Below are 15,732 nucleotides of genomic sequence, written 5' to 3' on the forward strand. Positions count from 1 at the left end.
GAATGATCTATGTACCTGAACCCCTAAGTCCCTTTGGACATCCACTGTTTTTAACTTTTTACCATTTAGAAAGTACCCTGTTCTATCCTTTTTTGATCCAAAGTGGATGACCTCACATTTGTCTACATTGAATTCCATTTGCCACAGTTTTGCCCATTCACCTAATCTATCAATATCCCTTTTTAATTTTATGTTTTCATCTCCACTGCTTACAATGCCACCAATCTTTGTGTCATCGGCAAACTTAGATAGGAGACTTTCTATGCCTTCATCTAAGTCGTTAATAAATATTGTGAATAATTGAGGCCCCAAGACAGATCCCTGCGGGACTCCACTAGTCACATCCTGCCAATATGAATACTTACCCATTATCCCTACTCTCTGTCGCCTTTCGCTCAGCCAACTTCCTAACCAAGTCCGTACTTTTCCCTCGATTCCATGGGCTTCTACCTTAGCTAACAGTCTCTTATGTGGGACTTTGTCAAATGCCTTCTGGAAGTCCATATAGATAACATCCATTGACATTCCCCTGTCCACTACTTTAGTCACCTCTTCAAAAAATGCAATCAGGTTTGTCAGGCACGACCGACCTTTCACAAATCCATGCTGGCTCTCTCTGATTAACTGAAAATTCTCGAGGTGTTCAGTCACCCTATCCTTAATTATAGACTCCAGCATTTTCCCCACAACAGATGTTAGGCCAACTGGTCTATAATTCCCCGGTTTCCCTCTCTCCTTTCTTAAAAAGCAGAGTGACGTGCAATTTTCCAATCTAGAGGGATAGTTCCTGAATCTAGAGAACTTTGAAAGATTATAGTTAGGGCATCTGCAATGTGCTCACCTACTTCCTTTAAAACCCTGGGATGGAAACCATCTGGTCCTGGGGATTTGTCACTCTTTAGTGCTATTATTTTCTTCATTACTGTTGTTTTACTTATGTTAATTTTATTGAGTCCCTGTCCCCGATTCAATATTAGTTTTCTTGGGATTTCCGGCATGCTATCCTCTTTTTCTACTGTAAATACGGACGCAATGTAATTGTTCAACATGTCGCCATTTCCCCATTGTCAATGACAATATCCCCACTTTCAGTTTTTAAGGTGCCAACACTGCTCCTGACCACCACCTTTTTCCTAATATAAACTATAAAAGTTCTTCTAACGCTGCACAAACCCATAACGTACATAAATGAAGTGTGTATGGGATGGTGGGTGGAAAGGGACAGAGAATAAAGAACGAGAGAGAGAAAGAGGAAGAGACATGCATGCGCCCTTCAATCAAGCATGCCCCTCTTTCACTTGCATGCGCCCCTCTTGCGTGCACATTTTCCCTCTCTCTCTCTCTCTCTCTCTCGTGCATACACCCATTTTTCTCCCTTTTCTCTTGCATGCATCCTTTGGCTTGCGCCCTCTGCTCTGTGAGCATGCCCCCTCTCTTGGGCTTGCACGAACTTCGCCCTCTCCCTCTTGTGCACAGACACTCTTCCCTCTCCATCTCCTTCTTGCTCACATGTGCCCCCTCTCTGTCTTGTGTGTGTGTGTGTCTCTCTCTCTCTCTCTCTCTCTCTCTCTCGTGCACGCCCCCCTCTCTTGCATATACGTCTCTTTGTCTTGCATATGTACAAGTGAGAGAGAAAAAAGGGGTACAAGCCTTTCAGGCAAATGAATGTCTTTCTCATTCTTGAGTCACTTCATGCATGTGTGCATTTCTCACTCTGTCTCATGCATGTCTCTTCCTCTTTCTCTCATTCTTTATTCTCTGTCCCTTTCCACCCATACACTCTTCATTTATGTATGGATGGGTTTGTGCAGCGTTAGGTAATGTTGTGACACTGAGTGCTATGAACCTGGGCTGGACACAATTTATGTTACACTCCTATTAGTCCCTGATAGGAGCCACGTTAAGTGGGCAGCTGCCAAACTGAGGCTGTGCTGTTTCCCAGCAGGGGTGAAGGAAAATCAGAGGGCAGAGTCATGCCTGAGTGGTTGCTGCTGGCTGGCTACAGAGGGGCAGAGCGCGCGCTCTCTCTCTCTCTCTCTCTCTCTCTCTCTCTCTCTCGATGTCAGGTCAGATGGACGAGCAAAAGGGAAAAATTGTTTGAGAGTTTAATGAAGTCTTCCTAGATCTGAGGTTCATTGCACAATTCTTTTTATTTCAGCTCAGCTCCACCAGCAGCAAGTAAATAGCTCATTACCAGAATACACCAAGCGGGAGGAGCATATAAACCAGCAGAAGAGCACACAGGACGATCACAGAAGGGTGAGCTTACTTCTGTTTGGAGTAATAAGCAATTGGCCAAGCTAAGGAAATGTTTGTGGAAACACTTCATGAAAGTGTGAACAGATTTGAGGCCTCTCCTGGGAGTTGCTTCCATTGCCAATCATCAGAGCAATTGAGCCCTCTCAAGGTTGCCCTATACCCCTGCTTCCACCAAACCATGTAGATTGTTTTTTGGTCAGCTGGGTAGCTTAACATACATGGAGACCCATCAATGTGATAAAGAGTCTCCAACCCAAGCTACTGAGAAATCCATGCAAGTAGAGTTTCCATTTGCCTGATATCCACACTTGCTCCTCCTAGGGACACGCACCACTACCCAAGCCCAGAGAGTTTTAAGTGTGGGATGACGAGCCAAGGCTTGGGAGTACTGTTGTTTAACCAGTTAACTCCAGGCAGCTTACTAGCATGGAGCACTGACAACACTTAGGCTATTGACTTGCAGGTTTATCTGGAGCCAAATTGGAAGAAGCACACTCCCAACTCACAGGGCTACCCCCTTCTGGCTAGCTGGTCAATTATCAATACCGCCCACCGCCCCAGCCCCCCCGGATTGTTGTGGACCTGCATGGCTCGAGTATCGCAACACTGTACCAAGCCTGCCATGCAGGGTTGACTCTGTTCCAATCTTCCATCGCCTGGTGTGTTATTTTCGAGCCAGTTTGACCCCCAAAGGGACCATGTTTACTCTCTATCATCTCTTTCTCCCCCACCACTTGCAGCGCAGCCTGTATTGTGATACACACCTTCATGTTCTAGATGTCCATTTCTAGATTTCAGAGTCCAATGCTGCAGGCTAGGCTTATTCATCACCAACTGCTTAACCATCTTATGTTCTGAGATACTCTCCTAAACAGTCATATGTCAGTCTTGGAATTTGCAATCTAGAATTGTCACGTTTCGGGTGTGTGTGTCTGTGTGTGTCTTCGTGCGTCTGTGCAAATGCTCTTTGGTCAACAGCATTAAAATGTGAATGAAGTGGCATTAAATAACTTTGCTACACCCACATCCACAGTGTTACACTTACTTGAGCCTCTGATTTGGACTGAAACTCGGCAGTCTGTATGTCTAGCCAGACTCATGCCGGTACCTAGGTTGACCGAGGTCATTCATCTAATGTTGGCTCCAGTTGTTGGATTGAAGCTGATACAGCGTGAATGTGCAGTTGGAGTCTTGTGTTCAGGGTCAGTTGACAAAAATATGGCACTAAATTGATTGCATTGCTGAGGTTCAAAGGAGTTTTGGGCTTGCTTACAAATGATTATAACTGTCTTCCATTGAATAAAGAATGTTCAGAATCTGAATTTCGAAGTGGGGAGCAATCTGAAACCTCATCCTGCTTCTGAGTCAGAAGATTATGGGTTCAAGCTCCACTCTAGAACTTGAGCCCATAATCTAGGCTGACATTCCCAGTGCAGTACTTGGATGAGACTTTAAATGAAGGCCCTGTCTGTTCAGGTGGGTGTTAAAGATCTCATGGCACTATTTGAAAAAGAGCAGGGAGTTTCTGCAGTGTCCTGGGCCCAACATTCCTCCCTCAAGCAGCACCACCAAAAAACAGATTATCTGGTCATTCATCTCATTGCTGTTTGAGGATTCTTGCTGTGCGCAAAATGGTTGCTGCATTTGCCTACATAACAGTCACTGCACTTCAAAACAATACATTGTATGTGAAGCACCTTGAGACGTTTCTGAGAGACATAAAGCGCTATATAATTGCACGTATTTTCTTTTACTCACTGCCAACTTCTATTTGTGCTTTTGTTGATAAACAGTCAAAACTGCTTCTGAGCCTGAGGTGGTGAAAGCTCTTGTCCTTAGAGAGAGAAAAAGTAATTAGGCTAATTTGAGCCAGTTGCTTCAGGCCAACCTGGTACACTTCCAGTTTAGAGCAGCATTGGCAGCTGATTGCCTTGTTTTGACTGGGAATAACACATGGCATCGAAGGAGGGTTGCAAGCATAGATGATTCTCTCTCTCTATTTTATGTTATTGCCAATAAATTGAGAAGGTGCAGGACTTCATTAAGAGGTTCACGCCTTCAACAGCAGTTTAGTAAGAGAAGTTGCGTGTTGAATGGAAAAAATGATTTTGAGTGCTACTCAGGTGCAGAACATTTTGAGGGGTGAAGGGGAACAGCCAGAAGTCGTGGTCCATGTTGGAACCAATGATATATGTAGGGAAAGGGTTGAAGTCCTACAGACAGAGTTTCAGGAGCTAGGGAGGAAGTTAAAGAGCAGGACCTCAAATGTAGTAATCTCTGGATTACTCCCAGTGCCACGTGCTAGTGATTATAGGAGCAGTAAGATAAGACAGGTTAATACGTGGCTGGAGAAATGGTGCAGGAGGGAGGGCTTCAAATTCCTGGGGCATTGGGACCAGTTCTGGGGCAGGAGGGACCTGTACAAGACAGACGGGTTGCACTTCAGGGCTGGGACCAATGCCCTCGCAGGGAGGTTTTAAACTAATTTGGCAGGGGGAGGGGCACCAGGATGAATCATTAGAGAGGAGATACAAGGTGTATAGAGGACTAGGAGAGACAAACAGCATTAGAATAAAGAGTAGTTCAGAAATAGGAAGGATCCAGGGGGGAAATGCGAGGCAGACTAAGAGGTTTGGAGTGCATGTGCGTAAATGCACGGAGCGTGGTAAATAAGGTTGGTGAGCTGCAGGCACAAATTGCCACATGGGATTATGATATAGTGGCAGTAACGAAGACCTGGCTCAAACGTGGAGAGGATTGGGTACTTTAATATTCCTGGTTACAATGTATTCAGGAAAGATAGGGAAGGAAAGAAAGGAGTGGAGGGTGGCAATATTGATCAAAGATACTGTTACAGCATTAGAAAGGGATGATGTACTTGAGGGGTCAAAGACAGAATCTATTTGGTTAGAATTAAGGAACAATAGAGGGGCTTATTATGCTGCTGGGTGTATACTATAGGCCACCAAATAGTGGGAAGGAGATAGAGGAGCAAATTTATCGGCAAATTGCAAAAAGATGCACTAACTATAGAGTAGTGATTATGGAGGACTGCAATTATCCTAATATAGACTGGGAAAATAACAGTGTAAAGGGCAAAGAAGGGGAGGAATTCCTGAAATGTGTACAAAAGAACTTTCTTGATCAATATGTTTCCAGCCCAACGAGGAAGGAAGCAGTGCCGGATCTAGTTTGGGGAATGAAGTGGGACAAGTGGAGCATGTTTCAGTGGGAGAGCATTTGGGAAACAGTGATCATAATATCATTAGGTTTAGAGTTGTTATGGAAAAGGACAAGGAAAAATCAAATGGGAAAATACTCAACTGGAAGAGGTCTAATTTCAGTGAATTGAAAAGGGATCTGGCCCCGTTGGATTGGAATCAAAGATAGCAGGTAAATCAGTAAATGAGCAATGGGAGGCCTTCAAAGAGGAGAGAGTTCAGGTGCAGACTAGACACATTCCAACAAAGGGGAAAGGAAGGGCATCCAAAGCGAGAGCTCCCTGGATGACTAAAAATATAGAGGTTAAAATGAAACAGAAAAAGGAGGTTTATGATGAATGTCAGGTTCACAATTCGGTAGAGAACCAAGCTGAATACATAAAGTACAGGAGAGAACTGGAAAAGGAAATAAGAGGGGCCAAGAGAGTGTAGGAGAATAGATTAGCGGGTAACATAAAAGGGAACCCAAAAGTCTTTTATAAACATATAAATAGTAAAAGAGTAGTCAAAGGAAGGGTGGGGCCGATTAGGGAACAAAAAGGAGATGATCTTGTGGAGGCAGAGGGCATGGCTGAGGCACTAAATGAATACTTTGCATCTGACTTCACTAAAGGAGGAGATAAGTAGAGAAATTGGACAGGATAAAAATAGATAAAGAGGAGGTACTTGAAAGGTTGGCGGCGCTCAAAGTAGAAAAGACACCTGGTCCGGATGGGATGCATCCTCGGTTGCTGGTGGAAATTGCGGAGGATCTGGCCACAATCTTCCAATCTTCCTTAGATATGTGAGTGGTGCCAGAGGACTGGAGGATTGCAAATGTTATACCCCTGTTCAAAAAGGGGGAGAGGGATAAACCCAGCAATTGCATGCCAGTCAGCCTACCGTTGGTGGTGGGGAAACTTTTAGAGATATTAAGCTGGCACAAAATTAATTGGCACTTGGAAAAATATAGGTTAATAAATGATTTGTTAAAGGCAAATCATGCCCATCTTTCCCGCAACTCCATGTTTGAATCCCTCCAATCAAGTACTGAAACGGCCCTTATCAATGTCACAAATAACATCCTATGTAACTGTGACAGCGGTAAACTACCCCCCCATCCCTCTCCACCTGTCTGCAGCCTTTGACACGGTTGACCACACCATCCTCCTCCAATGCCTCTCCTCCGTCATCCAGCTGGGTGGGACTGCGCTCGTCTGGTTCCATTCATATCTATCCATTTGTAGCCAGAGAATCACCTGCAGTGGCTTCTCTTCCCGCTCCCACACTGTTACCTCTGGAGTCCCCAAAGGATCTATCCTTCGCCCCCTCCTATTTCTCATCTACATGCTGCCCCTCGGCGACATCATTCAAAAACACAACATGTACGCTGACGACACCCAGCTCTACCTCACTCGACCCCTCCACTGTCTCTCATTTGTCACACTGCTTGTCTGACATCCAGTACTGGAGGAGCAAAATTTTCCTCCAACTAAATATTGGGAAGAGCGAAGTCATTGTCTTCGATCCCTGCCGCAAACTCCATTCCCTAGCCACCGACTCCATCCCTCTCCCTGACCACTGTCTGAGGCTGAACCAGACTGCTCGTAACCTTGGCGTCATATTTGACCGAGATGAGCTTCTGACCATAAATCCTCTCTATCACCTCCATAACATCGACCAACTCCGCCCTAGCCTCAGCTCATCTGCTGCTGAAACCCTCGTCCATGCCTTTATTACCTCTAGACTGGACTATTCCAATGTTCTCCTGGCTGGCCTCCAATCTTCCACCCTCCATAAACTTGAGCTCATCCAAAACTCTGCTGCCCATATCCTAACTCGCACCAAGTCCCGTTCTCCCATCACCCCTGTGCTCGCTGACCTACATTGGCTCCCAGTCTGGGAACGCCTCGATTTTAAAAATCCTTGTTTTCAAATCCCTCCATGGCCTCGCCCCCTCCCTATCTCTGTAACCTCCTGCAGCCCTACAACCCTCCGAGATCTCTGTGTTCCTCCAATTCTTGCCTCTTACGCATCCCTGATTTTAAGTGCTCCACCACTGGCAGCAGTGTTTTCAGCTGCCTCGGCCCTAAGCTCTGGAACTCCCTCCCTAAACCTCTCTGCCACTCTACCCCTCTCTCCTCCTTAAAACCTACCTCACCTGTTCTAATATCTCCTTATGTGGCTCGGTGTCAAATTTTGTTTGATAATCGCTCCTGTGAAGCACCTTGGGACGTTTTACTATGTTGAAGGCACTATATAAATGAAGTTGTTGGTTGGTTGTTTGTTTGACTAACTTGATTTAGTTCTTTGATGAAGTAATGGAGCGGGTTGATGAGGGTAGTGCGGTTGATGCATATATGGACATTCAAAAGGCGTTTGATAAAGTGCCACATAATAGACTTGTTAGCAAAATTGAAGCTCATGGGATTAAAGGGGCGTGGCTGCATGGATACAAAATTGGCTCAGGGACGGAAAGCAGAGAGTAGTGGTAAGACTGGAGGGAAGTATACAGTGGTGTTCCCCAGGGGTCAGTATTAGGACCACTGCTCTTTTTGATATATATTAACGACCTGGACTTGGGTATACAGGGCATAATTTCAAAATTTGCAGATGACATGAAACTCAGAAATGTAGTAAATAGTGAGGAGGATAGTAACAGACTTCAGGAGCATATAGACAGACTGGTGAAATGGGTAGACACATAACAGATGAAACTTAACGCAGAGAAATGTGAAGTGATTCGTTTTGGTAGGAAGATTGAGGAGAAGCAATATAAACTAAATGGTACAATTTTAAAGGGGGTGCAGGAACAGAGAGACTTGGGGGTGTACGTACACAAATCTCTGAAGGTGGTAGGACAAGTTGAGAAGGCTGTTTTTAAAAAAAAAAAAGCATATGGGATCCTTGGCTTCAGAAACAGGCATAGAGTACAAAAGCAAGGAAGTTCTGCTAAACCTTTATAAAACACTGGTTAGGCCTCAGCTGGAGTATTGTGTCCAATTCTGAGCACCACACTTTAGAAAGGATGTCAAGACCTTAGAAAGGGTCCAGAATGGTACCAGGGATGAGAGACTTCAGTTATACAGAAAGACTGGAGAAGCTGGGATTGTTCTCCTTAGAACAGAGAAGGTTAAGAGGAGATTTAATAGAGGTGTTCAAAATCATGAATAATTTTGACATAGTAAATAAGGAGAAAATGTTTCCAGTGGCAGGAGGGTCAGTAACCAGAAGACACAGATTTAAGGTAATTGACAAAAGAACCGGAGGTGACATAAGGAAAAAAAAATTTACACAGCAAGTTGTTATGATCTGGAACGCGCTGCCTGAAAGGGCGGTGGAAGCAGATTCAATAATAACTTTCAAAAGGGAATCAGATAAATACTTGAAGGTGAAAAATTTGCAGGGCTATGGGGAAAGAGCAGTGGGGAGTGGGACTAATTGGATAGCTTGTCCAAAGAGCTGGCACAGGCATGATGGGCCGAATGCCCTATCATTCCATGATTCGGTGAATTCATGATGCACGGCAAGAGTATTTGCTGGGAAAGTTTACGCCAGTAGCAATTGTAATAGGAGACTGCAGGGAAAAGTTTCAAGTGCAGGGTGCATGGTGGCGGGTGCCTTTTCCTCCATACCAGTTGGCAGACTGCGCTGCGTTTTACAAGAATGTCTGATGTCTAGTTCACAGTGGCTGTAAATTCACAACAAGCGCAAATGAAAAGCTGCACTATAAATGCATCATATATTTTCATATAGCAAAGAAAGTATTGCATCTGGGAAACTGGCTGTAACCATCCAGCTGCTATCGATAGTTTGTATGGAATCTGTTTTGTTAGCTGTGTGGGTTCCAGAAACTCTTTGGATCAGTCCATCCATTAGCAGTTTGTGTGTGTGTGTGTGTGTGTGTGTGTGGTGTGTGTGTGTATAAAGACAATAGCAGCGCACTGTACACCGGCCTGCTCAGTTTTTTTTAAAATCAGAAATTTACATTTTTAAAAAAGCACAGTCCTTCATAATGTAGCAATTGTTCATGAAAGATATTTGTTCTATTATCTTCACCACCCCCGCCAAACCAGCAAAAATCTCATTTCTTACCCATTGCCCAAAAACATACTCATTTTAATCATTTGGCAAAGGTCCTGCCATTTTCTTTTCAAATGTTTTTCTTTTTTATTTTCCCCACATCTCCTGAAAGTAATGACTCCTTGCTAGGAAACAGATCCACTAGCATCCTCAGCCCTCCAATACCTCACTCAAGTGCCCATTCTTCAGGTGTGAGTCTAGACAGTGAGTGGTGGTCGGCTATTTGACTGTGGGATGCATCACAGCTGAGCCTGATTCTGTGCTTGCTTAACACCCACATACCTGCACTTTCCAATAGGAGTCACCACATGGTGATCAGAACCAGGCCCCTGGCAGGTTTTCCCTTCCTTCCCCTAGTCCTGGGGGCCCTGAAATCAATTATAGTATCCCTACTGCCATCCCAACTGGGGTCAGCTAACTCAACACAGAGTGAGGTTTGAACCTGGGACCTTCCTGGTTTGTATGGCTTAGTGCCACATTTACTCATTGAGCCATCAGGGAGCTTTCAACTCCAAAATCCAAAGAATAACAAGATTACAATACCTTACAGTGCATTCCAAGCATATTGTGACTTAACCAACATCTTTAGGTTCAGTACATTCCTCTAATTCTAAATTGTAAGATCCATCACTGAATAGTCAGCAAATCAATTCTTGCATATGTTATACAAAAAAAGTGACACAGGTTTTATCCTCAATGAGGCAAAGAATAGTAATGCTAAGAAGTAGAACATGTTTATATAGTTTGCATCCAGTATCAGCATGAAACATGCTCAGATTAGATTTAGAGCAAAGCTTCCTTTTAATTTCCCCAACAATGTGAAACAAGCCCAGGTACAAGGGCACGCTCTAGTGCACCAGTGTGAATTTTTCCATTTCCCTTATCAGCTTCTGTGAGTGAGGTTGGAAATTTGTGCTAAATTCTTTGGTGTCACCTCAACGCCCACTTGGAATGGAGTTGAGCCTGTCCAGGCTCATTTCACTTGGGATCCGTACAATGGCAGAGAGAGAGAGACTTTTATTCCATTGATCTGGACTGGATTTGGATATGCACTAAAGTGCTGCTCCACTGCATGCTCCTAATCGCTGCTGCTTCCCCATATACCCTCCTCAAATCAATCCTGCTTCGTAACAACAGCACCATCTAATCTAAAGAGACTTTTACCGAGTGCCCTCCATTCCAGACATATAGTTCTCCCTCTCATCGACACTCCCAATATGAAGGAAACAACCTCTATAGTTTTGACTGGATTACAGACCCAGGTTTTCATGGGTCTTGCAAGTTGCCATTGGATTAGGGACCTCCTGTTCTGGCACTATAGATGTATAGAGTGGTTCCATGCATTTCCTTGTTTGTGTTATGATATTATTTTGCACTGTGACGCAACTGTGCAAATGCGCTGAACCAGCAAAAGTTTATTTAGATTGTTTATATTTTCTTCAAATAAGTTAATCTCTCATCAATTAGCAAGTGCAAGTTGAACAACTATTTTAAACTGACACATTATAGTGCCTTTGAAAAAGTGAAAATTATAAGAAGATGCACAGGGAAAATTGGCTTACTGCCACTATTAGCAGTTTAAGGAATGGAAATATTCTGATATACATCTATTTGCCTATTGGATAAAGTTAATTTGATTATACAGCACTTAAGTTAGTTAAAGTTAGGATCTTTGATGTGATATGATTTTTTTTAAAACTAGGCATCTCAGTTAGCTATATGGCCAAAACTTCATTGAAGACTTTCAGTTGTCTCAGTAGTGTAATCATGTTCTATGACTGCCCTGGCAGTAGGCAACCATCCAAAAGCTTTTGCTGATTGTGCTGAACCTTCCATGAACAGTTCAAAAGTAAAATGGCTCTTAATAAATAACCAGTAATAATGTACTTAACAGTCAATTGCAGCCAACAAATTGCATTTATATGGCGCCTTATATAGCGAAACGTCCCAAGGCACTTCACAAAATGGAGGGGGACAGACAACAGACACTGAGCAGCACTTGGGAGAAGAGTTAGGGAAGGTGCTGAAGGCACAGTCAGAAAGAGAGGTTTTCAGGTTTTTGTAGATAGAGAGATGTAGTAAGCTGGAGGGGTTTAGGAGGAGAATTCCAGGCTGTAGGGGAGTGATGGCTGAAGACTCTGCCATTGATGGTGGAGTTGGGGCAGGGGTTGGGGGGTACACAGTCGGCTAGAGTTAGAAGCACAGAGGGTGTGAGCTGGGACATAATGCCGGAGGAGGTTGATAGGTTGGAAGGGATGAGGCTGTGGAGGGATCTTTAAACAAGGATGAGGATTCAATGTGTGTAAGGATATCATTGCGGCAGGGGTGATAGATGAGTGGAACTTAGCCCAGGATAGGATGCAGCGCCAGGTGTTTTGATGAGTTAGTGTGTGTGTTGGGGAGAAGAACTTTGGATACTGACAAGGAGGGGTTGGAGAAATTGAGCTTGGAGGTGAAGGCATGAATGAATATTTCAGTGACAGTGGGGTTGAGGTATGGTTGGAGACAAGGCATGTTAGAAATGGAAATTGTTGGTTTTGGTGAAGAATCAAATAATGGATTTTTGGCTCAGCTGCAGGTCAGTTGGGACACAGGTTGCAAAATGTCAGGGAAGTGGTTGGACAGTGGGCAAGGGTGCAGATCATAATGGCTTTGGTCTTGCCAATGTTAAGCTGGAAAAAGTTAATAATTGGGGGGGGGGGGGGAAGAGAGAGGAGAGAAGATGGTGCACATTAAAAAGGAAACTCCAATTTAATGTGGTTCTGAACCACTAATTAGTGCTTATTTTGAGTTAGTGGTGCAGTGTTCCTGAACACACGAACTCTGAAGTCAGAGATTACAGTTAACGTTCCTCACTTGCTATGATACAGACGTTCTTATAAAATTGTACAGAAATTTTACAGAAAAGTTTATGAACTAAATTTTCAAGGATGGCTGAGACAGTGAACTAAATTGGATACAAATTTCTTATTCGGTTAGGCTTGCTATAAAGTGGAAAACACACAAACTGAACATGGTTTGGGGGGGAGGAGGCCTTAAACTAATTCGTAACACCACTGAATACATGCCTCCCGATTACTGTATAGCCCATGACTTATTCTGTTTTATTATTTTAGCTTTGCTTTGCGATTTGCCAATAATTTCATGTGGTCTATGTCATAAACCGGATAGCCCAGTAGTGAAGGATGGAATACTAGAGCCTGGTCTTCAATTGCTTCCAAGCCTTCATTCACAGAGATTCATGTTTTTTAAAAAATATATATATAAAAAACACACGTACAATATAAATCACATGATACAATTGACACTAATTGATATAAATCACATGATACAGTTAGCACTAATATAAATCACATGATACAGTTAACAGATATAAATCACATACAATTAACACTAATTGATATAAAATCACATGATAGTTAAGATATAAATCACATACAATTAACACTAATTGATATCACATGATAGTTAACACTGATATAAAATCACATGATACAGTTAACATTAATTGATATAAATCACATGATACAATTAATAGTCTAGTGTCTAAGCACTATATATACAAAAAACTCTACCCAACCATATATCAACTAATCTAAACATATTGAATGGTGGCTCACTTTCACCTTTGCTTTTTGCCTGGCACTAAACAGTAAATAGAGGCCATTGTCATCTGCAACCATGCATGATGTTGGTATGATCTGTGCATGAACAGATAAATGGGCCTCTGTCCTATGGTTCGGATCCAACGGGCCTACGGGGAGAACAAGCACAAAATACATTGGGTGAACAGAAGTTGTTTCAGTGTTGCTCCCTGGGACCCAATCAATAGGGTAAACGTGCCTTAAGGCTAACAATGAATCTTTTGGATTTTTTGAATGGCTTTTTAACAGAAGAGAAATTACAGCATCTTGGAAGCGGTGAGATCTCTGGAACAGGTCCAGGGCCTTGTGCTGAATATGATTCAGAACTGGAAACGACGACTACAGCTGTCAGGAAATGGTGCCTACTTTGAGGACAACCTGGGGTCACTACAGGAATGGTGAGGAACCAGATTCAGTCCATTTGCTGTGCAGTATTTTACAAATAAATTGGCACGTAGGCGCTAAACATCAAATTAAGATGCTCTGAATTACCGTTGAACACTGGCAATTCCCACTCATTCATAATTAATGGTAGAAATTTTGGCTGAATGACAATCACAAGGGGTTGTTAGTCTCTTGTGATGTCAGTATTGCAGGATTACAAAACAATTTGAGAAATTTGATGCATACCACTTTCTGTTGAATGATGGACCTATAGTTGGTCATTTTATACTCTATTAAAAATAAGTTATCTGTAGATGTTATTTCAAATTTGCCTTTGACTGCAGGCTAAACAGAAGGGCCACCCACCAAGAAACGACCTCCACCCTGCTCATATGTATTTTATGTATTGAATGTCTTGCTATATTGAAGTCTTGGTGCAATCATGGACCCTAGCATTAAATTGCATTGAATTTTACTTCAATATATGAAAGTAAATTTGGCCCTGTCCCACTCTTCTGAGCTCTCTGGCACCGGTCTCCCACTTCTTTCAGGCTGCAGGCAAAGTACAGAACTTGTATTCCTAAACCTAGTCCAACATCAATGTTGTTATAACCTCTTATTCTGACTCCAGCAGTGGTTTGCTGATCTTGCCCCTCTGACTCCTGGTCACCATGGAGTTTGCCAGTCTTCTGCTTTCCCCTTTGCCTCATGCACTAACTAGGAATTGTAATCAGCTTGAGATCAGGAGTTTGAGTAGTCAGCACTATTGCTGTACTACAGGGTGGACCAGTGAGGTAGCAGCACTGAGAACAGACATTATGGCACAGCAATAGCACTGAATCATCCAACTCCTGGTCTCTCACTGACTGTTGCATGTGTTAACTAGTAGTCAGTGAGGGGAGAGTGGGAAACCAGCACTAAAGTCACAATGTTGATGTCAGGCCAGGTATAGGAATGCAGGTACTGTACTTATACCAAATGCAGGCAACCTGATAGAGTGGGATACTGGTGGTGGAGAATCCAAGTGAGCGGGAATGAGCCAGGAGCAAAAATCTCCATCAAAAGTCTTGATGCATCTAAATTTATTTGCTGGGTCTCTTGCACTTTGATGTATTGCGATTCCGCTTCAGTGCTATCTACCTGTATACAACCTCTGTTACTGTCTGTGAATTTGCAAGCACTGTAAGTCTTTATATGTATGTCATGTGGACAAACTAATCCAGGAGCTGTTGGCACTGAATTGTTTCGGTGGTCAAATGCTTTAGTATTCAAGTGCTATAGTACATGTGTGCCACTGGAATTCCTTGCTGAGCTATAGAAAAAGAGAGAGTGCTCCTTTTTGTGTATGAAAACTGAGCTGGCAGCATTTCAATTTACTTCTCGAGTCCTACAGTTAACTTCAACAGATCCTGAACCAAAAGAAATAGTTCTGGACTTCTGTAATTTTCCATTTATGGAGGATCAGTGCATTCAACCATTTAGTTATTTAAAAAAGATCATTAATGTGCCACTTTTATGTAGTGGAGCAGAATGTGAATGACACTGTATGAGCTTTCATACAGATACATTTTAAATAAACTTCTTTTCTAGGCTTGCCTTGACTTTCACATAAGTCCAATCATAAACCAAATCTGAAAACATCTCAATAAGTTTCCAGTTTTTGAAAACAAAAACCATGATGATTCTTAAAAATAATGTATTGGTTTGAGCCATTGTGGCTCAAACCAACATGTTGTGACGGAGCTGCAAACAGAGCTGTTTATTACAAAGCTTTTCCCTGATTCTTGTCACAGTATTTCATAAATAAAAGACTGTTTTGTAAAGTGTTATTTTAGTGATTCAAAAACACATCTGATTTGGGTAATTTAAAATTAGGTTTAGTAGCTTTTGTTAAAGAAGCCATGTCATATTCAGTGCTCATTTCAGAAATAAAAATTTACAAGATTACAATTATTATGATTTGCTTTTTTTAATTCCTCTCCTGAAGGCGTTAAATCATGCTGGATATATAGTTCCATGGGCATTGGCAGCTCTCCAGCACCTCGTCCAAGTGGCCGGTCTTCATCCATGAACCTAGTGGATGTCAGCTGGTTATTTGCTCATGGGAGGCATTAGAACCACGCACAATATCATCCTTGCTGATATTTATACACATGCATTTG

The 15,732-nt window shown here is 42.7% G+C and overlaps 1 protein-coding gene across 7 annotated transcripts in view; it reads left to right on the plus strand.

Annotated features, from left to right (window-relative positions):
• Positions 1–15,732, plus strand: part of LOC137307135 (signal transducer and activator of transcription 5B-like) — a 135,765-nt gene that overhangs the window by 88,759 nt on the left and 31,274 nt on the right. For all 7 annotated transcript variants that reach the window (XM_067976453.1, XM_067976455.1, XM_067976456.1 and 4 more), the window contains exons 6-7: positions 2,159–2,259; positions 13,436–13,584. In XM_067976453.1, coding sequence (XP_067832554.1) covers positions 2,159–2,259; positions 13,436–13,584 — 250 coding nt within the window. The remainder of the gene's footprint in view (positions 1–2,158; positions 2,260–13,435; positions 13,585–15,732) is intronic.

Source organism: Heptranchias perlo, chromosome X, assembly GCF_035084215.1.
Source record: "Heptranchias perlo isolate sHepPer1 chromosome X, sHepPer1.hap1, whole genome shotgun sequence".
Taxonomy (NCBI): domain Eukaryota; kingdom Metazoa; phylum Chordata; class Chondrichthyes; order Hexanchiformes; family Hexanchidae; genus Heptranchias; species Heptranchias perlo.